General features: G+C 36.3%; 2 protein-coding genes across 7 annotated transcripts in view; one reads left to right on the top strand and one right to left on the bottom strand.

Moving 5' to 3' along the window:
* CHLSN (cholesin) overlaps window positions 1-26,038 on the top strand; it is a 342,470-nt gene that overhangs the window by 91,828 nt on the left and 224,604 nt on the right. The gene's annotated exons all lie outside the window — the stretch shown is intronic.
* Window positions 1,817-25,664, bottom strand: LOC141550451 (uncharacterized). Of its 5 annotated transcripts, XM_074281119.1 has the most exons (4): window positions 25,154-25,663; window positions 23,435-23,514; window positions 23,306-23,339; window positions 1,817-6,211 (listed from the first exon to the last, which is right to left on the bottom strand). In XM_074281119.1, exon 4 carries the CDS (start codon window positions 6,169-6,171, stop codon window positions 5,197-5,199), a length of 975 nt encoding a protein of 324 aa, XP_074137220.1. In that variant the 5' UTR covers window positions 6,172-6,211; window positions 23,306-23,339; window positions 23,435-23,514; window positions 25,154-25,663; the 3' UTR covers window positions 1,817-5,196. The 5 variants fall into 5 exon arrangements, 4 of the variants coding, with proteins under 4 accessions (XP_074137220.1, XP_074137223.1, XP_074137221.1 ...); XR_012484604.1 differs by lacking the exons at window positions 23,306-23,339; window positions 23,435-23,514 and having other exon boundaries at window positions 1,817-2,457; window positions 4,036-6,211; window positions 25,154-25,664; XM_074281122.1 differs by lacking the exon at window positions 23,435-23,514 and having other exon boundaries at window positions 25,154-25,664.

Raw genomic sequence — 26,038 nt, 5'->3', positions numbered from 1 at the left:
ACAGAACCAGCTACATCCAGAAAAGGAACACTGGGAAATGAATGTAAACTGTTATTTTTACCTTCTGAATCCAATTCTTCCTGTGCAACAAGAAATTCGGTTCTACACACATATATTGTATCTAGAATATACTGTAATATATTTAACATGTATAAGACTGCCTGCCATCTGGGGGAGGGGGTTGGGGGAGGAAGGGAAAAAATCTGAACAGAAGTAAGTGCAAGAAATAATGTTGTAAAAAATTACCCATGCATATGTACTGTCAAAAAAAAAAGTTATAATTATAAAATAAAATAAAAATTAAATTAAAAAAAATTAAAAAATAAAATAAAATAAAAAGGAAAAGAAGCAAAAAAAAAAAAGAGTTGCTTAGAACAGAAGTGTCACACTGGCAGGCTAGCAAAACTCCTACATGAGGCCTGAAAAAAATGCAATTGAGAAATTTATTAATTTTTTTATTTAAATAAATAAATATACAATACCACATGGATAATCTTAATGTGTGGTTTTCTGAGTCACTATGTGGGCTGGAGGGATCCTTACTTGAATTTGATACTCCTGGTTTAGAACACTTGAGTGTTAAATGACTCAAGATACATAAGCAGTCTACATAGAAACCAAGACTTCATGGACTGGTTCTGAGACCAATTCTCCAAACACACTATGCCGTAAAGTGATCAGTAATTTATAGCATCCTTTTATTTATTAAATTTGGAAAGCTGTAAGGATAAACAGAATATAGAGGTCCTATAACTCATCTGTGTAGTGATGGCAGGTATCTTTGTACTGAACATATTCATGGTTCTAGATTACTTCCTTCTCCCTCCTTTTCCTGACTATATTTTTTATTCCAGACCTTAGATAAGCCCTCCTACTTTCTTCTTCTAGTATAGTTTAAAGTGCTTTCAGGATATCTGAGATCATACTATGCATTCCTTGCTCCCTGAAGTCCAGACAGTTTTTCTTTGGTGTGTCTTCCCTCCAGTAACTTCTGACTTGGATTAGATCTGGTCCTGATGATACAGTCTTATGTCCCCTTGAATATTTTGCTCCTAAAATGATTCTGTATCCCCTTTTTGTAATAATAAGAGATTGGAATTAGTGTTTCTTTTCTTTTCCTAAGTGGAGCTATTCTGCCTTTTGTCTTGATACCTTCTCTCCTTAGATTTTATCACTTTAATCCATATGTTCATAGATCCTTCCTTCACCTGTCCTATGCACTAACCTCATTTTTCAACCTACCTGCTCTGCTTCTGAGACCTCAGACTCGGCAATCTATAACTGAACTCTTTCCCAAAATCTTTCTCCTGACCCAGTTGCTGTTAATGCTATTAAACTTGAAACCTCAGAAATCTTCCCTTTTTATTTCTCAACTTTTCAGTCAGTTTCCATGGGGCTTGTGATTTCTGTTCCAACTTTTTTATTTCTAATCCCATCCTAAGTACAGCCTATATTCCTTCATGCCGAGACTTTTCCTTCTGATAATTATTTTTTACATTTCTCTCACTCATAACTACTAATGTCTGCCACTTCAATTATCCATTATATTACCACAAGCTTAATTTTCCTATAGAACCCTTAGATCATTACTTCCTATGAAATCTTTAGTATCTTAATTCACACGACCTAACTTGATAACTAATATCCAATTTACATTTCTAGCCCTATCCCTCTCTATGTCAAGAGATCTTAAGCATTTTTTGTATCTTGGCCCAATTGGCAATCTGATGAAATTTAGGGGTTCCTTTTCAGAAAAGTATGTTTAAATGTATAAATTTTTAAAATAGGATTACAAAGAAAACAAATGACATTGGAATAAATTTATTAAAATACTTTTTTAATAATTTTTTTATTTTATAATTATAATTATTTTTGGCAGTACATTGCATGGGTAATTTTTCACAATATTATCCCTTGCACTGACTTCTGATTTTTCCCTTCCTTCCCTCCACCCTCTCCCCTAGATCGCAGGCAGTCCCATACATGTTAAATATGTTATAATATATCCTAGATACAATATATGTGTGTAGAAACGAATTTCTTATTACACAGGAAGAATTGGATTCAGAAGATAAAAATAACCTGGGAAGAAAAACAAAAATGCAAACAGTTTACACTCATTTCCCAGTGTTCCTTCTCTGGGTATAGCTGATTCCATCATTGTTCAATTGGAATTGAATTAGATCTTCTCTTTGTCAAAGATATCTACTTCCATCAGAATACATCCTCATACAGTATCGTTGTTGGAGTGTATAATGATCTCCTGGTTCTGCTCATTTCACTCAGCATCAGATGATGTAAGTCTCTCCAAGCCTCTCTGTATTCATCCTGCTGGTCATTTCTTACAGAACAATAATACAAAATACTTTTTTAAAAGTAAAGTATTTTTAAAAGGTCATTAACCTCAGGTTACAAATTCCTGCCATGTGCTGACATGACCCCTAAGTTTTCCACAAGCTCAGCTGTTCATTGTTTGTCAAATGTCTCATCTTTTCCCACCTTAGCTTTTTTATTCATGCATTTTTCTCCTACATCATGTGTTTTGCTTGTCTACACATATTTGTAATGATTTTTTTTCTTGCCTTCTCAATGGATGGGAAGGGAAGAAAGAGGAGGAAAGAGAATTTGTAATTGAAAATAAAATAAAGTTGAATAAAAAAGAAAAAAAGTTTTCCCTTTTAATGTGTTTTGTTGCCATCTCTGCCTGGTAATATTCTCACATCTTCAAAATATAGCTTAAATGCCTTTTCTTCCTCCTTAATTTTTACCTGATCTACTAAAAAGGAGAGATCTGTATTATCTCATGGTAATTTTTGTTGATATGTTATTCATTCTCTCCAGTAGATTGGAAATCTCATGAGGCCAGGGACCATTTTGATTCACTTTGTGTTCTTTACAAAATCGAGCAAATGTCTATCATCAGGTACAATATTAGTATTTGGCAATGAATGAAGTAGAGTAGTTATTTTTTTTAACATGAATTTTTTATTCATTCCTCACAAAATTTACTTGATGGGTGAATACACATTCTTTAACTTAAGAGAAATTGTTTTAATACATATTTTGCATGTAAACCATTGGTTTCAAGAATTATTCTTGGATTTATAGCTAATAATAAAAAAGAAATACAGTAAAGTTCAGGGCATTAGTTTCATTAGTTTTCCTTCCCACATCCAAGCTAATCTTGAACTGTTCATAATAAATATACTTTGCATTTGTATATCTGCTTTATGCTTTCCAAAGCACTTGTACACTTATGCTCTCATTTGATCTTTGCAATAATCTTGCAAGATAGGAAAATCTTGAATTGAAAATAAATTGAAAAGAAACCTTTACAATCAGTCTCAGGTTAGGGACCAGAACCTTGTTATCCTCAGTACCAATTGACTTTTCATTGTACTGTAGCATATTAGAACAAACAGAACATTGTCCAATTGTCATTACTGTATCAACACCATAAAAATCACTTTTAAATATGTGTGATAACTTTTTTTTTATCATTATAGCTTTTTATCGACAGAACATATGCATGGGTAATTTTTCAATACTGTCCTTTGCAAATACTTCTGTTCTAACTTTTCCCTTCTCTCCTTCCACCCCCTCCCCTAGATCGCAGGCAGTCTCATACATGTTAAACATGTTAAAGTATATCTTAGATACAGTATATGTGCACATATTTATACAGTTCTCTTGTTGCACAAGAAAAATAGGATTTAGAAAGGTAAAAATAATCTGGGAAGAAAAACAAAAATGTAAACAGCCCACACTTATTTCCCAGTGTTCTTTCACTAGGTGTAGCTGGTTCTGGTTTATCACTGATCAATTGGAACTGAATTGGATCCTCTCATTGTCAAAGATAGATACTTCCATTAGAATTGATCATCATATAGTATTGTTGTTGAAGTATATAATGATCTCCTGGTCCTGCTCATTTCATTCAGCATCAGTTCATATAAGTTTCTCCAGGCCTCTCTGAAATCATCTTGCTGGTCATTTCTTACAAAACAATAACATTCCATAACATTCATATACCACAATTTATTCAGCCATTCTCCAATTGATGGGCATCCATTCATTTTCCTTTTTAGCCACTACACAAAGGGCTGCCACAAATATTTTTGCACATGTGGGTCCTTTTCCCTTCTTTAATATCTCTTTGGGATATAAGCCCAGTAGAAACACTGCTGGGTCAAAGGGTATGCAGAATTGGATAATTTCTTGAGCATAATTCTAGATTGCTCTCCAGAATAGTTGGATCTGTTCACAACTCCACCAACAATGTATCAGTGTCCCAGTTTTCCTGCATTCCTTCCAACATTCATCATTTTTTTTTCCTGTCATCTTAGCCAATCTGAGAGATGTGTAGTAGTATCTCAGAGTTGTCTTAATTTGCATTTCTCTGATCAATAATGATTTGGAACATCAAATTTCTATTTGGTAGAAATAGTTTCAATTTCATCATCTGAAAATTGTCTGTTCATATCCTTTGACCATTTTGTGATAACTTTTTAACCTCAGTTTATTATATTATGAATAGAATGTTATTCTATTTATATACAAAACCCCCCAAAACCCTTATTTCATTTTTAGCTAGGTTTCTCTGGCTAATGTCAAGTTTATTTAGCTACTCTGAAGAACTAGTTTTTCTGTAGCAATAAAGCAATGTATTTTACTTCTGTGTTTCTATATTGATTTGCAATGAATAGTATATTTTAAAACAAACTTGGGAGAGGGGGGTCAGCTAGATAGGTGCATTGGATAGAGCATTAACCCTGAAGTCAGGAGGACTTGAGGACCTGCTTAGACTCTTAATACCTACTAGCTGTGTGACCCTGAGCAAGACGCTTAACTCCAATTGCCTGGGAAAATAAAATATTGCTTAAATATCTAAATATATTCTGGCCTGCATTTATTGAATATATTTGGGCATCTCTGTCAGTTTTAATTGTAAAAGACTAGCTGCCTTCCATTATGATTTTTGACATATAGAGGTTCTTTTTGGCATTTAGGAATATTTGTGGATGATCTGGAATCCAGTAGTGACAAAATTCCTACAGTCTCTTGCCAAGACATCAAATTCTGCCTGTTTGATCTTGCACTGCAAATTTGGAATCTCTTTAAAGGCTGAGTGTTCACCTCTTTGTATTGTTGCCCTTCTCCACCATGCAGTGATTCTGATGCATTTTAGATACCTCTCTAAATGGAAATGCTGTGGTGGGTCTCTTCTTCCCTCCTACACCATTTGGTTAGATTTTGTAGGCTTTGGTTTAGGGCCACCTTGCATGGCTTATGAAGAAAGAGAATGGCCAGGCCACCGGCACAGCTCTCACCAAACAGGACCAGCTCTGCAATATTCATGATGAGCTCATCTCTGGGAGAGCCATTATCCCTCCCAAGTTTGAGCCTGGCCCTGTTGAGTAGCATAATGTTGTAGAAGAGGCGGCAGGCAAACATGATGAGGGTGATAGTCAGCATGATCAGGTGAGCAGGCGCGCCATCCTTCTGTGGAGGGTCTCTTTTTCGTATCAGCTTCCCAATGAGGAGGGTGAAGAAAACCACCTCGATACTTAGCGCCACCCCAAAACCCAGGCTGAACTTGACAATCTCATATTCGGGCCAGGCTACCAACGGGTCAACCTGGCACAGGACACTGTCAGATAAAGAACTAGCTGTGCCCAGAAGGATCGCGCCTCCCAGGGAGCTGCTGAAAGCGCAGGCAAAGACAAGGCCCAAGTGTCCCAGTGGCTTCCGGATTAAGGTTGCCGTCCTCAGACAGGGCAAATAATCCTGAAACAGGAATATGTAGAACATGGCAATCTGAATATACTGAGCATTGAAGTAACAGATGTTGAAGAAAAAAGAGAGTACCCCACAGCTCAGGTTGGTGGTTGGTATATAATCTGGTCTAGTGATGGCAGTAAATGAAAACAGGGTTATCAGAAGGTTTGTCACAGTCAGGTCCAAGAGGTACAGGTCCAGTTTTCCTAGCAGAGAGTGCCCCTTAATGAAGGTGGTCAGGTTGAATGTGCCAGCTACCAAACTTGTTGGAACAAAGAGTGCAAAGTAGACATGCATAAATCTTGATATGATGTTCTGTGACCATATGATATCTTCAATCTCAATGAGTTCTTGACTTGGATATTTTATCCAAGTCATGTTCTGTGAGACCATCTTCTGAGGAAGGGCTTGACAAGGGAAACAAGGTCACAATCTGTAAAAGAAAAAGATCCAGAAAAGAACTCTGATTGCCTCAACTACTAAGAGTTCATGGTTGGCCATAACAGGTCAATTATAATTTTGAAAGGTCTTGGAGTTTTTGACAGCAAGTTTCAGGAAACCTGGGGCATTCTTTGGGGTCAAATTCTAAAGATTTCTAGTAGAAGTATTCTCAATACCTATTTTAAAAAGTGGGAGCAAATGATAAAAAAAAATTGCATATTGGGCAAAATATATTCTTCTGACCCTCCAATATCCCTCCATGACACTTGTTTTTTATAACCCCTCCTCTTTCTTTCCTCATGTGCATCATGTACTCAAATGAACATTCATTCATCTAAATGCCTCCACTTCCATTAGAATTTACTGAGGCTAATCTCAATTATTGAGACAAATAATTAATGAGTGAATAATCAACATAAAGCACCTTCCTCATATGTCACAGGAGAGTACTTAGTTGATACAAATCCACTTGAATAAATAGAATGAGATTTGATCAGAAGGTCTTCTCTTTTTTCCTTGCCTATGTTCCATGTATCCGTGTGTGTGTAGGTGTGTGGGTGTGTGGGTGTGTCATAAAAGTATCAACTACTCTGTCAGGTACAAACATGCCCTCCTACATATATAAACACATATTCCAGCTCCTTCATATTTGCCAGTGATACAGAATCCTCAAGGATCAGTAAAAAGTCCTCAGGAGAAGAGATGGTACACTTTAGTGTACTTATAATATTCATATTCAAAACTAAGAATGAATGACAGGTGATTTCCTTTCATAAACCAAAATGATAATGGATTTTTTTCAGTAACTTCCTCATTCCTTTTCCCACCAAGGAATTTTTTTGCCTTCCTTAAGTCTATAATTTATTCTAAATGTAGTTTTATATGCTATATTATTAAGAACATTGCCCAAATTCCAAAGACAAAACCATAGAACAAAGAATAATTATAAGATTTGATTCTTAGTCTCTGATCTATTTTAGTTCTGGATTTGAGTATTTTTGTTTCATATTTTGGAACTCATGCATTTTAAACTTTAAAAAATTCTCCTATGGAAATTATAGAAAATTTCACAGTGTGGCCATAGCAGGCATCATATTTTAAAAAATAATCTCCATTGGATTGAAATCTGATTTATTTCTTTTCAGCCTGGAGTACATTTTTACTGCTAAGTTGTAAATTCTCAAAGTTAGAGGTTTCACTGACAGTGTTGACAGACTGTTAGCTATAATGGTCCCATCATGTATCACTTTAATAATTCTATTTCCGTACAAAATGGCTTCTCTTTTTCTTTTAACTAAATTGTAGGCTGTATTGCAAGGTCTAATTGCTATTTATTCAAAGAAAATTGAAGGCCATAAATTCAGAGGTATAACTTTAATAGAATACCTGAAGGCTTGGTGGGTATAACTGAAAAATAGTAGTTTGCATATGCTTTGTGTGATAAATAAATATCCCTAAGAAGTAGAGTCATTGCAGATTACAGAATTTTATTTGCTATAAAGAACGCATATTTTATTTGAAACATACATTTGCTATAAAATAATGTGATTGTTGTTTTTGGGAGGGGGCAGGGGGAGTCCATACATCCCACAACTTGCCTATTTTAATGAATCTTGTCCCTTTCAAAGTAGTCTTTTTTGAGAGGCTGTTCACTTATACCAATAATGCCATCATTGTTCAAGTACTTTTTGGAACTCCTCTTTGTGACTTAGGATCAATGTAGAACTGGAAAGAAAGTCAGTGGATTTGAGTTCAAATCTTAGCTTTGCCACTTTGTCTTTGTGTGACTGTGAACAAACCATTTAATCTCTCTGTGCCTTAGTTTCCTCTTTTACTAAATTAATAGTGGTTTAGATGCTCTTTAAGATTTGTTTCATCCTTAAATCTTTGAAAATATGACTTTCTAACTGAAAGAAAACTTACAGAAGATCTCCCCATACCTCCACAATGTAAACATGTGGAAATCGAGGCCCAAAGAAGTGACTTGTAGAAAATGACAAAAGATGGTTGTTATAAGAAACTTGGGAACCAGACCCTCTGACTTCAAATCCAGTGTACTAAAACAGGCTGCCTTTCTTGTCTTTACAACTTTTGTAATATCCTTGACATCTAAAACAATTTCTTGTATGTGGTAAATTTTAAAAATTGTTTTCCCAAAATTAGAAAGAGAAGTTGAAGGAGGTGGTAGTGAAGAGGCCTGGATTTGAAGTGAGAAAAGCCACTTTCAGGTCTTAACTCTGCTTCTTTCTCCCAGTACTGAAGTTGGGCAAAGGGCTTGAACAACCAAGGACCTTGGATTGTCCTCTTTAAAATTCAGGGTTGAAGTAAAATGATCTATAAGGTCCCTTCTACCTTTAGATCCTATAAAACCATGTTTGAAATTCAGCATCAGCAAACGTATACCAATGGATCAGTCCTTAATTTCTCATCCAAAACACTGGTGAAGCTATCCTACCATAGTTATAGGTAACTTTTAGTTACCTGATACAAGATTGGTATCAGCTCCCAGAGAAAAAGCTACAACTCTTCTGAGTCAGTCTAATTTGAACTGAAGTTGCCTGTAGTTTCTTTTTTGAAAACTTAATGTTCACAAAAGTGAGAAATAAGCCAGTATATTAGCTTTTTCAATGAACTAGAATTGCAAGTTTGGGGAGAGGGGAGGTCAAAAATTGGATATTAACCTAGATTTAGAGAGGAAACATGATGTAGTAGAGAGCATTGAGCTTCCTGTGGAGCAAGGAAGACGGGCGGGGAGGGAGGGGAGAGTCATGTGTTGCCTCTGATCCATACTGCTTGTGTGACCCTGGGAAGTCACTGAATTCCTCAATGCTTCAAGCAACTATTCAAAACTGTATCCTGATCTGCTTTAGTAAATTCAATTCCTTACCAAGAGTGGAGTTTCTTATTAGTAACCATCCCAGATTTAGTCCCTAACCTTGGTTTGTTCTTCTTGGACCTGTCCTTTATTGCCATTAGTCATGTTTAAATTTAGTTTAATTTTGGTGAAAAAAAATGTGCTCTCACTACCTATGTCTATTTACCAATCTTTGATTAATGTAACGCATTAATACTTTAAAAAACTGAATTAATAAACAATAATCCCCCTTTTCTCTCTTTTCCACATATCCTCAGATCTATTGGATACAGAAGTTTCTCAGATATGTCCCAAACTTTTTTTTAAGAGCCATAGTTTTTTATATATATATATAATTTCAGTATCAACTGTTTTCCACTGAGTAAAGTACTGAGTAATCACCATGTATGATTCTAGCATGACTTGAAAATTAAGAGCAAGAATTGTCCTGAGAAGAAATTTTCTGAATTTTTCTTTAAGGCAAAATGGAAAGAAAATCTTTTGAACATTTACTATGGGTAGAAAATAAAATTATTCTAATCAGAATGGATAAAGGGCATGAAATGTTAAATTTGGATTGATTGGGATTATCTGGGTTACTTCTGTTTGGATGCTTGAGAATAAATGTTTTGTTTTGTTTTTAATAGTCAGAAGCTGTCAAAATCCTTTGATTGAGGAAATAGATCATGTCACATTTTAGTTTTGTGTTTTGTGGAGTATCTGGATCTACCTCCAGTTTGTTCCCTACTTTTACACAACCAGGTTCAGGGCTTTTGATTTTAGGCAGGGCTAAATGAGGATGAGCCAGTTGTGTCCAAATGTTTCCTCAAAACATGTGTTCTTGATTGTATTCTTTAGTCATCTATTCTGTTCTGTGTGCCTTTTCTCTTTTCCATAAAGAAAATTTTGAGTTGAATTTATGAATGCCAACTATGGCATTGCATTATTATAAATACTCTAATATTCTAAATTGTGCTGCAGAAAACTGGAAGCAAAGTAGAAGTTGTATCAATCCTTTGATTGTCATCATAACAATGCCTAGGGGCAGCTGGGTGGCGCAGTGGATGGAGCACCAGCCCTGAATTCAGGAGGACCCGAGTTCAAATTTGATCTCAGACACTTAACACTTCCTGGCTGTGTGACCCTGGGCAAGTCACTTAACCCCAGCCTCAAGAAATAAAATAAAATAAAATAAAATAACAATACCTGACATTTGTATTGGGTAGCTAGGTGTTGCTGTAGATAAATTGCTGAGCCTGAGTTCAAATTTGGCCTCAGATGGGTCTTAGCTGTGTGACCCTGGACAAGATACCTAACCCTGTTTGCCTCAGTTTATTCATCTGTAAAATGAGCTGGAGAAGGAAATGACACACCATTCCAGTCCTTCAAAAAGATCAGTTGGACACAATCAAAAATGATTAAACATCAACATTTGCATACTTACTGTGCTAATAAGTAAGTGCCTTACAATTATTATCTCATTTGATCCTTACAAATAGAAGGTACTATTCTGATCCCCATTTTACAGAGGAGAAAAGTCACTTTCTAGTGACTTTCCCAAAGTCAAAGAGCTGGGAACTCTAGCACTCTATTGGCTATGCCATGTAGCATTTATTAAAGACTGCCAAAGAGCAAGGGAGATAGCCTCTGCCCTCCAGGAGCATCCATTTTATTGGAGAGACAACAGGAGGCACACTGGCTGCAGTCAGCGGGCCCGGGGTTCAAATTCCATCTCTGTCTCTGTGACTTTTAAGTATGTCTTTTAACTTCCCTGGATTTCAGTCTTTTCATATGAACAGTGAGGGGGGTGAAGGGTGCCTGCTGAGGGCCCTTCCAGCTCTACATCTATGATCCTGTGATGCTTTGATCCCCTGAAAAATAAACAAGGTGTGAACAAAGTAGACAGAAAGCATTGAAGGCAACAGTTTCTTGATAGGATTGGGTTGGCAGGCACACAAGACCTTGGGAAAGGGGGTAATGGAACTAAAAGAAATGAGGGCTGTTAAGAAGAAGGGGAGAGGAGCTTCCTGGAGGCTGGGGGGTGGCATAGGGGTGCCATGAAGAGGGCATGAAGAAGAGCACGGTCAGAGAAGCCTGGGGAGGTAAAGGCAGAACCTGCTGGCGTGAGAGCTCAGTGACAGCCTCTGCTAGGATCCAGCAAGTCAAGGAGGGAGACTGGCCTGATAGGCGGCAGGCAGAGGGAGGAGACTTCTCTTTCCAAGCTGCCTGGCGTGGAGCAGGAGAGGAGCCCTGTGTGGATAGCTTCCAGGGCTATTTTCTCATAGGCTGGCCTAAGTTCTTCTGTAACTTTTGTATCCTTGCCCTTGTTATTTCAAATGTGATAATAATTCTGAAGTATTTAGTATAGTGTCTGGCACATAATAAGCCCTCTATAAGGTTAACTATTATTTTTACTTTGTAGACTATGTGAGGAAAAGGTGTGATTCAAAGAATCTACTGTTATATATACTCTTCTCACATTTTATTCATTATGATTTTTTTAGGAAGTAGGATAAGGAAGAGATGGGTTGGCCCCTTTGAGTCCCTATGGAAACAGTGACCCACAGGCCTGTGAGACATCCCTGTTTCCATAGTGATTCTAGGGGTCGATTTAAATAGGAGAAGTTTAGTTTGATATTGGCTCACATATTAGTATATGTGGTAAATTGGTGATAAATTCTGAGTTACTGGGAGTCAAGCTTATCCATGTGAACTTGCCCTGGAAAAGTCTGGTGTTTCTGCTCATCATTGGCATCCTGTGCTCTCTTAATAGCCTTTGACTATTTGAGTTAAATGGTTTCTTAGTGATGTTACTATTTAATTTTGGAGTTATTATGGAAATTATACTGCTTAGGTGGATTTTGATTGGTTGCTTGGTATGCTAGTGCTAGAACATTTATCTTGTTATATCCCGCCCCGCCCCCCTCCCTCTTGTTACTCTCTATACAGGATCAGGCAAGCCATGAGGCAGCATTAGTCTTCTCTTCTTTTGAATTATCTCTCTGGTAGATGAAGTGACTAAAGAAGTTCGTTATCTGTGAATATGACTCAGTAGATATATTTAGTGGTATCTAGCTTTTTCCTTATATTCTCCATAGTTTTTTTTTTTTTTTTTTTTTAAGTATAAGGATATTGATTCTCTTTTATAAGAACAAATAATTGCTCTCAGTTTCCCCAAATGGAAAGTCCTTAGCCTGACCCAATTATCTTATTTTACCAATTCTTCTTATTTTTTATGACTTCTCAACATTGCCCTTGCTTCAGTTACTTTTCCATTACTACAAATATTATTTGCATTTTGCATTACTATTTCTGTACTTTTATCATATTTTTGCTCTCCTTACAAAATGACCTTACTCCTCAATTTGATATATTATAATCTTATAATTACTTCCCAGACCTTTGTACAAATTCACTGCCTCTTTCTTGCCAAACCCAACTATTTCTTTCTTTACTGAGGATAACAGACCCATAGGATTAATAAAATTTTTCTGGAATTGGAAAAGATTTAGAAATAATTTAAACCAGAGCCTTTGTTTTAAAGCTGTGGACACTGTGGGCCAACAATGATAAAGTGACTTGCCCAGGAAGAACACATCTCCTTAGTGGCAGAGTTGGGACTAGAAGCAAGACCTTTTATTAATAAATTCCTGCCTTTTTCTGCTATACTACATTGTAGTTCTAATCCCTTATATATGTTTGAGCTTTACCACACTGTTTTGCATCTAGTTTTATATATTGATATAGAGGTAAACTCTTTTTGTTTCATGTCTGCATCAATTTCCTTACTAGACTGTAAGCTCCTTGAGGGCAGAAACTGTTCCTTTTATTATAATGTCTATAAAGCAGAGGCTTAGACATTTTCCCCTCATTCCTGGCACAGACTTCTTTGCCATGAATAATTTAAGTCAACAACTTTGCAGAAGAATTTGGAGACTCACATATTCCTAGTTTCCTTTCACTAAGAGTAGTCATTTTTATTTAGGGTTCTTTGCAACTACAAAGCCTGATGTATTTTGATGTAAGTGCATATATGTAATAGGTGACTTTTTAAAAATGAGTACTATAATTACTATACTATGTAAGCTGAGCTGGCAAAATATATTTGAAACAAAATTATTGATAAATTTTCTTTTATCTGTAATGGAGTCTCTTGAGACCTAGGGAGTGGTCCCAACTCTGCTATATCTTGAGCTATGTGATTTAGGGGCAAATTATTTCTTAGACTTCTATTTTCATCTATAAAATTAGACATTCAAATGCATTACTTGTGAAGTCTCTTCTAGATCTAACATTCTTTGATTTAAGATATAGGCAGTATATATGGCTTGAAGCTTATCAAATGTCATTGAATCAATCAATCCTGTTTTCTTCCTATAGATACAGAAGGGATAGAAGATTCCTTGTTCTGAGAGTGTTTTTCTTGTTTAATTCTTTCCTTGCCTCAGCCCAAAGAAATTTATTTTTTCTTCCTTTTGTCATTATCTCTTTTCCCTCATAGAAGTGAATTGTTATAGCTTCTTCAGGCTTTATTAATGTTTCCATTTCTGTCTACTCAGCTCTTTCCAAACTTTCTGCCAAGTTGAGTAACCATGTAAGATTTTCTTACATAGAATCACAGTCTTATTTTATACTTCATAGCTTTGGGGGTTGGCTCATTGTCCAGGCACAGTTTAGGAACTTTCTAGTTAATTAAAGTGGTTTTTATCTGGAAAACTGCCATACCCAGAGCAGGGATAGAGCTGATTAGAGTTTTGATATGTGGGATGACAAAACATTGTGATCTGGCCTTGGTACTGATATTAAGATGGTATTTTGAAAAGAAACCAAAGAAACTAGCCACACACACTTTTACCCTTATTTTGAATTTTGTGTATGTCCATATCTCTCTATCTTTATCTATCTAAACTAAATAGACCTCATTTCAAAGGATCATATTTAAAACTTTTCATGTAATTATACTGCTTTTGTGGAATGATATATATATTTTCATTTAATGTTTAAGAGTTACTGTCAACCTATTTATGCCCCTTCTCTCCTCTTCTTTCCTCTTTCTTTGCCTCAAGTCAAAATAATCCCAGGATCAGTATTAAAGCTTGCAATTGTGTTCCTTCATATGTATTAAGTAATCTTGTCCAAGAATAGAAATATAAAAAGTGCTATATTTTCGTCTTTTGAGACTGACATTGGATCGATATTATAGTTTTATATAACTATAATCAATAAACTATGTTTATATGTGCTGAAGTAGGGGGAAGGGAAGAGGGGGAGAGGAAAAGAGAGAGAGAGAGAGAGAGAGAGAGAGAGAGAGAGAGAGAGAGAGAGAGAGAGAGAGAGAGAGAGAGAGGGAGAGGGAGAGGAATGTTGTTTAGGGTCTAAATATGCCCTTAGCACCTCTTTTTTCCTCTAGACTGTAGTGATGATTGCCATACTTGATGTGAGGAATAGAGAATGAATTTAGGAATATACACAGGACTCCTATAGGGTAGACTTTTTTTTTCCTTTTTTTTTTTTTTTTTTTGGTATTATTTAAACAAACAAATGTAAAAGAATGAGAATATTATTTCTTCTTTACAGCCATTCCCTCAAATAAGCCCCCACATACCCAAGAAACTTTCTTCATTTTCATTCATTTTCAGTTGTATCCAATTCTTTTTTTTTTTTTTCCCCCCTGAGGCTGGGGTTAAGTGACTTGCCCAGGGTCACACAGCTAGGAAGTGTTAAGTGTCTGAGACCAGATTTGAACTCAGGTCCTCCTAGTGCTCTATCCACTGCGCCAGCTAGCTGCCCCCGCATCCAATTCTTTGTGACCCCATTTGGTGTTTTCTTGAACTGGAGAAGGAGATGGCAAACTACTTAGAGTAGATGAGGAAACTATAGCCAATAGGTTTACATGACTTGCCCAGGATCACACAGTTATGTAAGTGCCAGATTTGAACTTAGGAAGATTGAGTCTTCCTGGCACTCCATCCACTGAGCCACCTTGTTGCCCAAAAGAAATTTATTTTTACTAATCTTAATAATCTGAGATTCACAGAAAATTGGACAGAGTACAGAAATCTTGGTGTAAACTTTTATTGTCCCCCTGAAACTAGCCTAAATCTGAATTCAGAAGGACTCATTTATGGGCCACAACCTCTTCCTCCTATTTTCAAGTCTATCCATTGTATAAGACACATGTTTATCTTAAGTTTTCCCCAGCTCCAAGGTTAGTCAAATCAAAAATTATTCATTAAGTACCTAATATATTTCAGGCATTGTGCTAAGTACTGGAAATATGAAGAATCTTAGCTGAGCTCTTAGGGAGCTCACAGTCTAATGGGGACGCCATGTGTAAAAAAATTATGTACAAATAAAATATAAACAGGATAAACGAAGATTATCTAATCTTAGAGGGAAGGGACTAGCATTAGCCTTTTATTCAGGAACACATGGGCTGGAAAGTTTGCCTATGCTTGTCTACTCGGGTTGACTATTTATATAAAAATTAGCTGTGCCTCCCCATCCCACTGAATCCACATCTGAGAGTTCTGGTTGTGCCACCTCCTTAGCTAAAAAGCACTGAGAACAACTTTTAAATTTAAGAAATAGAGACTGGCTCCTTATGTCCCTAGGAGGAGCTGTCTTGGGAAGGCTCCCTGTCTAGAGGTGGCACATGGTGTAGAAAAATGACTGCTTAAATTTTGAGTACAGTCCACCACCTCCTGTTGGAGGGGTCTTAACACCTCTCATTTCTTCATTTCTTGAATGAGAAAGTTATTCTAAATGACATCTAGAAGTTCCTTCCAATTCTTATGCTCCTAGTACATTCACTTCACTTTTCTTTTTCACTTCTTTTTTTTCCTAAGCTGAGCCTTATAAAGTAAGTGAAGAATTCATACAAGATTTGCTAAATACACTTGATGGTGATGTTTTACTTCTTGTACTCCTGTTTATATTTAGAGCAAGAATTCCTAACCTGGAATATATGAATTTTTTTCAAAAATAAATATTTTGATAACTGAATTTCAGTATAAAGGCAGTTAGATGGCACAGTGGGTAGTCCTAAGCCTGGTTAGCCTTTCAAAGGTTTGAGGAATGGGGTGAGGAAGAGAAATTGTATTGACTTCAGATATTTGAAAAAATTTTTGGAAGAGGGATTAGACCTGCTTTCAAAGGGTAGAATGTGGGGAAAGGTGATGGGAGAGAAGTTCCTTGAACTAATTGGGCTGAGGAAAGTTTCTTAACAATTTGAGCTGTCCAAAAATTATTTGCTCTTGGGAGAGGTTAGTAAAAGAGGTCTGGCTTTAGTCTTCAAGCAAAGTCTAGAAGTCTAGATGACTACTTTGGATAGAACTAGATGATAGGTGTATATGACCTACTGAGGTGTGTGTGTGTGTGTGTGTATGTTTGTCTATGTCTATATATGTATATTTGTGTGGGTTGTTTTCTACTTGAGACAAAAAAAAATTCCTATTTAAAAAATAACCCCCATTTTCAGTCCAAATAAATCAGGACATGATTGTTTTCATTACAAAGAAATTCTCTTTGCAGTGGATAGAGTATTCAGCTTGCACCCAGGAAGACCTGAGTTCAAGTTTAATCTTTAATCACTTAGTAAGTTGGGTGACCAATCCAATAAAATTCAATAAGCATTTATTAAGCACTCACTATCTGTCTGACAGTATGCTAAGCGATGGGCACACAATTAATAAAAGAAAGGCAAGTCCTGCCTTCAAAAGACTTAATAATCTAATGATCCTAAGTAATCACTTAACCTCAATTTGCCCCATTTTTTTCATCTGCAAAATGGTGATAAGAGCACCTATTTGTAAAGTCCTTAACACAGTGTTTGGCATTTAGTGCCACATAAATGCTTAGCTTTGTTATTGTTCTCTTTAACAAGATTTAATCCAGGATTCCTTTCTTTAACACCATAGTTAAATGTATGCTTCTAGATTATTAGCAAAAAAAAAAAGCTTAGAAGAGAATATGAGAAAGTAGAGGACATAAAAGTTCAAGAGTTTTGAGTCTTTGCAAATTGGAGATTAATTGGAAATTGTTAAATTACATACTTTGAGGTGGATTAAGAACTCCTCGATTGTGTAAATGTTGAAAACTATCTTTGGGTGTATTTTAAAAATAAAAAGCTATTGTTGATAGATTACTGCCTTCACAGATTGTAGACTTTCAATTCATATTCCGTACTACTCTATCTATACCATTCCTTAAATTTTAGGGAGCTAATGTTTGTGGCAGCCCTTTTTAGCCTTTTTTGACTAGAAACTGGAAATTGAATGGATGCCCACCAATTGGAGAATGGCTGAATAAGTTGTGGTTATGGAATGTTATGGAATATTATTGTTCTATAAGAAATGACCAGCAGTATGATTTCAAAGATGCCTGGAAAGACTTACATGAATTGATGCTGAGTGAAATGAGCAGAACCAGGAGATTGTTGTATACTTCAACAACAATACTACATGAGGATCAATTTAGATAGACATGGCTCTCTTCAACAATGAGAGGATCCAAATCAGTTCCAATTAATCTGTAATGAACAGAACCAGCTACACCCACAGAAAAAACACTGGGAAATGAGTATGGACCACAACATAACATTTCCATTCTCTTTGTTATTGTTTGCTTACATTTTTATTTTTTCTTCTCAGGTTATTTTTACCTTCTTTCTAAATCCGATCTTTCTTGTGCAACAAGATAACTGTATAATATGTATATATATATATATTGCATTTAACATATACTTTGACATATTTAATATGTATAGGACTACCTGCCTTCTAGGGGAGGGGAAAAGTTGAAACAAAAGCTTTTTCAAGGGTCAATGTTGAAAAATTACCCAAGCATTTGTTTTGTATATAAAAAGCTATAATAAAAAAAAAATTAGGGAGCTAGATGGCAGATGGCTAGAAGAAGAGTCTGGAAGACCTGCCTTCGACATTTACTGGCTATGTGACTCTGGACAAGCCACTTAACCTTCTCTCCCAGTCTTAGTTTCCTCACCCCAAAAAATGGTTATTTTTCTATTTACTTATATTTAGCACCTACTGCACAGGGGTTATTTTGAAGATCAAAAGAGTAAAGCACTTTACAGACTTTAAAAATGTTGGTGGTTATTATTATTTAAGAATAAATCCCACACACTCATTGAAAACCTTGTTTTGGCTCTTTTAACATTTTGGGGGTATCAGTGTAGCACTAAAAGTATCTCTTGATCACTTGACCACTTGATCACTTCACCTCCTTTTCTATTTATGCATGTGCCAAAGTTTCCGTCAGTCTCATTTTGGTTAATGGAATTCTGTTTCCAACTAATATAACATTAATGGGGAGGGGGCAGAATTGGAAATAGAATTCTATTTACCAGCATGATTTGTGAAAACTTTGGAGTACATATATTGTATCTGTTCTTTTCTTTTTTTAAATAAATTTTTTTTTTTTTTTTGAGGCAGATGGCACACTGGATAGAGCACCAGCCCTGAAGTCAGGAAGACCTGAGTTCGTTCAAATGTGATCTCAGACACTTTAATACTTCATACCTGTGTGACCCTGGGCAAGTCACTTAACCTCAATTGCCTCAGCAAAAAAAAAAAAAAAAACCAAAACAACAACAAAAAAACCCAGTAATATTTTTTTTCTTTCTTCAATTACATGTTAAAACAGTTTTAAACTTTTTTTTAAATTCTGAATTCCAGATTTTATCTCTCCACCCTTCCCCCTTTCTCTCCTCCCTGAGAAAGTAAGTTATCTGATATAGTTTATATGTATCATCATGTAAAACATTTCCATATTATTAATTTTGTATAAGAAGATTCAGATTTTTTTAAAAGGTGAAAAAATTATGCTTCAGTGTGTATTTCCTGCTTCCTTTTTTTTTTTCTCTGTAGTAGTTTTGTCTTCCCAAATACACTTGCAGTGTGTTTATCATTGCAGGGTGGGGAATGGGGCTTACTTGACTACTTAGCTCTAACCCGGCTCAGCCCTGGACCCTCTGGTTAAGAATGTAAATTCTAATTGTAGAGCCTGCTTCTCTCTTATTTCTAATGAACTTAGTTATCTTCAGAAAAAATCAGGCAAGAACCTCACAAATGAGAAAAGGAAAATGGGGGAATAGAAAACCCCAAAGAGGCCTTTTAACTATTCAAGTCAAATTGGCCAGAGTTGTTGTCTAGCTTTCACAAAAACCACAGTTTGTCTGGAAATCCTGAAGCAGTTATCTTAAAATGTTTCAAAACTCCCTTTCTGTGTACCAGGAAACAAAACAAGCAGCATTCTATCACTCCCCACTCAAATCTAGAGAGAAGACAGAATTTTCACTTAGACTTAGATCTGTCAGGCCTAGCTGTACTTATTTCAGTAATGAGTATTTATTATTATGCATCTATTATGAGTAGGCCTTGAGGATACAAAGAATAAATTAGGCCCTGTCTTCGGTACTTTATATTCTCCAGTGGGCTACTACATAAATGTGCGTAAGTATAATAAAGGAGAGGCAGTGAAAAGCAAAAGAAGTGACCAGATTACAGACAGTATGAATATTTGAGTAAGGAGAGAGCTCTAATAGCCTGGATAATCAGACCTCACCAAAGGGGTTTTGTTTAGTACTTAAGGTGAGCCTTGAAAGGGGAGCATAAAAATTCTGAAAGGGAGAGAGAAAGGAGAATATTGCAGGGAGAGGATATGGTTTGTGCATACACAGAGAACCTGTTGAGTTCAGACATTAAATGCCCTGTAATGGCAAAGTCTGAGAGTTGTAGAGCCCCTTAAGTGCTAGACTAAGAGAAGTTTATATTTTACCTTATAGGCATTAGGGAGACACTGAAGGTATTTTTGTGCGGGGAAATGTGGTTAGTTAGCTCTATACCTTAGGAAAATTATTTCTACAGTTATGTGAAGAAAAATTTGGAATATGGAGAGATGCTGGAGTCAGGAGACCAATTTGGAAACTGTTATGATAGTCTTTTTGAAAGGTGATGAGGCCCTGAACTAGACTATGATGGCAAGGATGAGAATAGAGAGAAAACAGCCGAGGTGAGAGATGCTGTAAAGGTAAACTCTTTATCTTTTTTAAAGAAAAAATTAAATTTTATTTTATTTTTTCCTAATTGCTTGTAAAACAGTTTTTAACATTTATTTTTTTTAAAAATTTGAGTTCCTGATTCTCCTCCCTGCCCATGATAAGCAATTTTACATAGGTTATAATATGCAGTCATGCAAAACACATTTCTTTGTCATGTTATAAGAAAACAGACCCCCTAAAAAAATCCACAAAAATAGATGAAAAATAGTGTTTTGATCTGTGTTTTGACTCCATCTGTTCTTTTTGCTGGAGCTGTATTGCATTTTTCATGAGCCTGTAAAGTTAGAATCTAGAGATGGCATTTATTGTCTATGAAGGGAGGTCAAAGAAGATTCCAAGTTGATTCATAGGATTCTGTCATCATAGATCTATTTCTGGAAGGCCATCTAGTCAAACCCATTCATTTTACAGATTAGTATCTAATCAGGTACTAGGAAGGTTAAGTGACTTGACCATCAGAGGGAGGATTTGAATCCAGTTCCTCTGACTTAAGAGTCAGCATTCCTTCTCCTGTATTCTCTTGCTGCCAAGGTCATGAACCTAGATGTCTAGGATGATAGTGGTGGTGGCAGCTTATGTTTGTATTGTTCTTTAAGATTTTCAGAGAAAGAGAGGGAGAGAGAAAAGAGGGAGAGAAAGAGAGAGAGGAAGAGAGAGAGAGACAAAAACAGAAGAGAGAGAGAGATAGAAAAGAGAGACACAGACAGAGAAAGAGAAAAAAGAGAGATAGACAGATGGACAGATAAAGAAAAGAAACAGAGATAGTGAGAAGAGAGACAGAGAGCTAAGAGAGAGAGACAGAGAAACAGAAGAAACAGACAAAAACAGAGAAGAGAGAGACAGACAGATAGATGGACAGGCAGAGAGAAGAAACAGAAATAGTGAGAAGAGAGAGATAGAAGAGAGACAGAGAAACAGAGAAGAAACGAAGAGAAGAGAGAGACAGATAGACACAGAGAAGAAACAGACAGAGACAGAAAAGAGAAAGAGACAAAGACAGAGAAAGAGAGAGAGAGACAAAGAGGAAGACAGACAGAGATGGGGGGGGAAGAGAAGGAAGGAAGGCAGGAAGGAGGGAGGGAGAGTGGTGTGTAATGCATTTTCTCATTTGATCCTCAAATAACCCTGTGAGATTGCTGTTAATAACATTTATGAAAGAGGAAGCAAAGACTCAGAAAGATTATGGTTTGGCCACAGTCATGTGGTATCTAAAGTGGATTTTGAACTTCCTGTTTCTAAATGCTCTTATAATGGTAGTTTTGCCAGAAACAGGGAAGTTGGAAAGAGGGGCAGATTTTTTGAGGAAAGACAATGAGTTTGGTTTGGAGTTTAGATTTGGTTTGATATGTTAGGAGGAATTTTTTTTTTTTTTTTTTTTTTTTTGTTAAGAAATGAAAATTATCTGTTGAGTTGATGTATCTAACTCCATTTTGTTCAGTATTGCCATCCCATCCTTTTTCCCCCCCTATGATGTCTCAGGAACATATCTCTCAATAATTCCCTTTCCCCTTATTTATTTATGGATTATCTTATCTGATAAAGCAGTGGTAGGACCTTAACACATGCTTATTGACTAACTTCTTTTGTTGCTCTTTCTGGCTTTTACTTTTTCACATAGTTGTGGAGGGAGGAATGAAGAAATGTTATCTATGGAGTTGTGAGATACACCTGTCCATCATCTATTGATGGTATGTGTCACCCTCTTAAGAGTATAAATGAATTATAATTTACTTATATGTCTGCACCCTATGTTGATTTATTTTGGACAGTAGCTAGTAAGAACCCTTTGACAGAGCAAAAAAATATAGATTATTTTAGAATTTAAAAAATTTTAAATGTTCCCTTTTTATAGAGATAATGCAAAAAAAAGAGATTTAGGGTTAACAAATTCTTTAAATTGTTAACAAATAAGTTTTTCAAGTGATTTAGTTTGAGAAATTAAATTTTCACAAAAATTTCACCTCTATACTAATTGGCAAAGTTATACAAAACAGGATATGGTAAAGTAGACTAAAAGTCTTTAGTTAGTAATAATGAAAATTCATATGTAAATTAAGTAAGGAACTTATTCCTTATCCAGAAGGGAAATTAAAATCATAGAGAAATAAAAACATCAGGCAATAGTTAAATCTGCTGTTCAAAGTCCAATCTAATTCATACATTTACTTCTAAGATCTCTAGGATAATTTTCCTAACTCACTGTATGTTTTTGTCCATACTGTAGCTTTCCCCCCAGTCAACTCTCATCAGAGTCCTACCAATCCAACTTAAGAGAGCTCCCTGGGGATTTACTTAGAGATCACAGTGTCAGCAATATGTGTCAGAGCAATCAGGCTTCCTGATTCCTTAGACCCTGAAAAATATTGAAACAAGTGAGACATATTTGCATAATACACTCCCTTCTCTCCTCTGACATTGCCTTTGCCCTGGTGTATCACTTTAGGCCTTGACTATTATAATATCCTACCAAGTTGGTGTGCATGGTCTGCATGCCCCAAGTCTTTCCCCCACTTTAGTCTATTCTCCTCTCCTCTATTAAAGTGATTTTTCCAAAGTACCAGTCTGTCGATGTCACATGCTTCACCCCTCACCTCCTTTCACTCCTCCATTTTCACTGTTAGTTAACTTCATTTGCACCACCTAGGGTCAAATATAAAAATCTCCTATTTAGCCTTCAAATCCTTTCATAAGCTGTTCCTTGCTGTCTCCAACCTTTCTGATCTTCTTACATTCTGCAGTCCAGTGACACTGGCCTCCCAAGTGCAGACATTTTCATTGACTGTTCTATGCTTGTTATGCTCCCCTTCTTATCTCTACCTCCTAGTTTTTTTTGGCTTCTTTCAAGTCCTATCTAAAATCTCACCTTCTACAGGAAGCCTTTTCCAATCCCCTTTATATCTTTCCTCTATTGTTTCCCCTCTCCTCTCAATATATCCTTAATTTAGCCTGTTTGTGGATAATTGTTTTCATGGCTGGCAGTAGTCAATAAAGATTTAAGTAACTACCATGTGCCAGGCATTATGCTGAGTTCTGGGAATATCAAGAAAAGCCCCCCCAATCCCCCCCAAAAAAAGGTCTGTCAAATGGAAAGATAGCATACATGCAAACAGGCTATATACAGAATAAATTGGAAACAAAATACTTTGACTCACTGAATATATCCAGAAGTCATTTGGAGATGGAGGACTGGAATTTAAAAGAAAGATTATGGTTAGACATATAGACTTAAGATTCATCTGTAAAGAAATAATTATTGAATCTTTGAGAATAGATGAATTTACCAAGGGAGAAGAGTATAAAGCGACAGGAAGAAGGCCCAGCAGAGAACCTTTTTGGCAACCATTTGCTTGGGAAGGTTGGTCTGGAAATAGGGAGAAAGGAAGGAGATAGTTGATGATCCAGCAAAGGAATTTTCAGACAGCTCAGAAGATAATGAGGGGGAGGGGAGATGCAGCCAAGAGAGGACAGATTATCAAAAACTGTAGAAAGTTCTTTACTGATGATGAGGGAAACACAGGTTAGGAATTTAGCTATTATAAAAATCACTGATAATCTTTAAGAGAGCTGGTTTTGTATGACTAAGGAAGGAATGGTGGAAAGTCAGTGGAGATTTGGTGTATTTTAAGATTCCCGTTAGTATTGTGAAGTAGATTAGAAACATTTCTATCAACCCTCTCTGGGCCCTGTGTCTTCCTTTTGCTAGCTTATTGTTTTCATTCTCCTCCGAGATGAAAGCAAGGAAAGTATTAATTAAACTTTAGTTTCTGTCAAAATGCTAAGATTTGATGAATATTTATATTTTAAAAGTTCACTTGAGACTCCAAAGGAATGAATAACTTATGGTAAATTTCATGAATGGGGTAAGGGAGAGAGGAAGTCTGCTTTTGGAAACTGTCTTTCCCAGTCTCTTAAATCAATTACTGCCTACATATAATGCCATCTTTATGTATCAGACTTAAGATTCTGGACTTTTAAAGAAAAATCATTAACCTAAAATTCAGTTGGATTTCTAACCAAGAGTGTGTGTCATTGTCCTCTAGTTTGGAAGCACTAATATCTTTCATTCTGGGCTGCTTTTATGTAATTCCAGTCGTACCCTTCCCTGCTACCTAAAACCTTTCCTCTCTCCATGCTCTTCCCCTTACCCTCCAATCCCATTTCTCCCTAATAGCTAGAGGAATCTTTCACTTTCAGGTCTCATGTTCCTCCGAAACAAATACATTCCAGATGCTCCTGCTATTAAAAGTTCATTGTTTTCTTCGGAATTTAAATTTCTGGATGAAACTCTTCCAATAACAGTAACTCATTGAACTGTCCTGTTTCCTTTCAGTAATAATATTTCCTTCATCTCTGGGAGACAGCTGTGACGAGAAGGACTAATATTGCTTAAATGAAGAAGGCCTGAGCCATCTAATCAGTGATCTCAGTTCTGAATTCTAGGAAAATAAAGGTCTTTGGCTGCCTGCTTGTATGTGTGAGAGAGAGAATCATAGGCTATCCTTCTGGAAAGGAACTCACAGATCATTTAGCTAAACATCTTTTCCTTTTTAGTCTTTTTTTATAGAAAATTTTTTATAAAGGAGGAAATGGAGACTATAGAGATGTTAAGTAACTTGCTGAGAACATATGTAAGCTGGAACAATTCTATTCTTGCATCAGACTCCAAACTCAATTCTCTTTCCACTATTCTCTTTGTGATTGTATATGGGTGTGTGTGTGTGTGTGTGTGTGTGTGTGTGTGTGTGTGTGTGTGTGTGTGAAAATATGCAGGAGTGCACCCACTCTCAGTTGGTCCCTAGAGCTAGCCAATGTTATAAATAAACTTCAGTTTAAGAGAAAGAAACTTCCCACAGATGTGAAATTGCATTGGTCTCCTAGACAGCTAAAACATTGTAAATCAGAAGGAGGGGGGTAAACTAAAATTGAAAGCAGGATTGTTCTTGTTGGCAGGACCAAAGTTTTACAGATCAAAACAAAGCTAAACAAAGTTAAGCACTTACCTTAGCTACAGTCTGTTCTACTCCTGAAACTGTAAGTTTTCCCCACTGAATCCTGGTCCGAGGATGACAACTTCTGGATGAAAAGCTTCTATTTCAAAAGTAGTTACAGTCTTTGCCTGCTGTCTAAATACTTGTCACCTTCTTCATTTGCTCTGTATGAACTTAAGTCTGGGTAGGCACTCACAGATTACAGAAATCTACAGTTATGCAAGGAAAACATGAATTCGGTCTTAAGACATTCAAACCACACACACTGCATTTTAAGTAGCATGGTTTTGTCACATGACTTAAAAAATTCAAATCAACCTACGTAGTAAGGTATTTTGGTATCCTAGAACAAGAAAAAACAGTGTGTGTGTGTGTATGTATGTGTGTGTGTGTGTGTGTGTGTGTGTGTGTGTGTGTGTATACACTGTTGAGTGGCTGGAGCATTCCGGTTGTTCCTTCCTTAGATTCTACAACTTGGCCCCTTCACATAACAGCTCCACCCAGAGTCTAGCCAGCCTCTGTAGCTAAATTTTAATAGTCCCACTGCTTAAAATAAGACCTAGTTCTCCCACACCCACAATGACGTAGCAAACCTTGAAAATAAAAAAAATAGTATCCCAAACCTGTAGAAGCTAAAGAAAATAATTTCATATGTTCTCATTTAATATCCCTTAGATATTTCTAGTTTTGCCTTTATTCAAAATAAAAGCAGCTTTATTCTATACTCTCTGGAATTTAATCTAGAGCTCACTCTCCACTGAACATAATATCCTATGGACAGAGTAGATAGTCACATTTACGATGACTAGAGAAATCATCAAAGGCCTCTACTGCCATCCAGAAAAATTCACTACTAGCCTGCTGAAGTGCCTGAAAATCCCAGTGACTCATTCTTGG

Source organism: Sminthopsis crassicaudata, chromosome 1 (assembly GCF_048593235.1).
Source record: "Sminthopsis crassicaudata isolate SCR6 chromosome 1, ASM4859323v1, whole genome shotgun sequence".
Taxonomy (NCBI): domain Eukaryota; kingdom Metazoa; phylum Chordata; class Mammalia; order Dasyuromorphia; family Dasyuridae; genus Sminthopsis; species Sminthopsis crassicaudata.
This window is presented reverse-complemented; position numbering and strand designations above follow the sequence as displayed.

Coding starts and splice junctions, on each gene's coding strand:
- LOC141550451 (XM_074281122.1), bottom strand. CDS start 6,171: ATGGTCTCACAGAACATGACTTGGATAAAATATCCAAGTCAAGAACTC.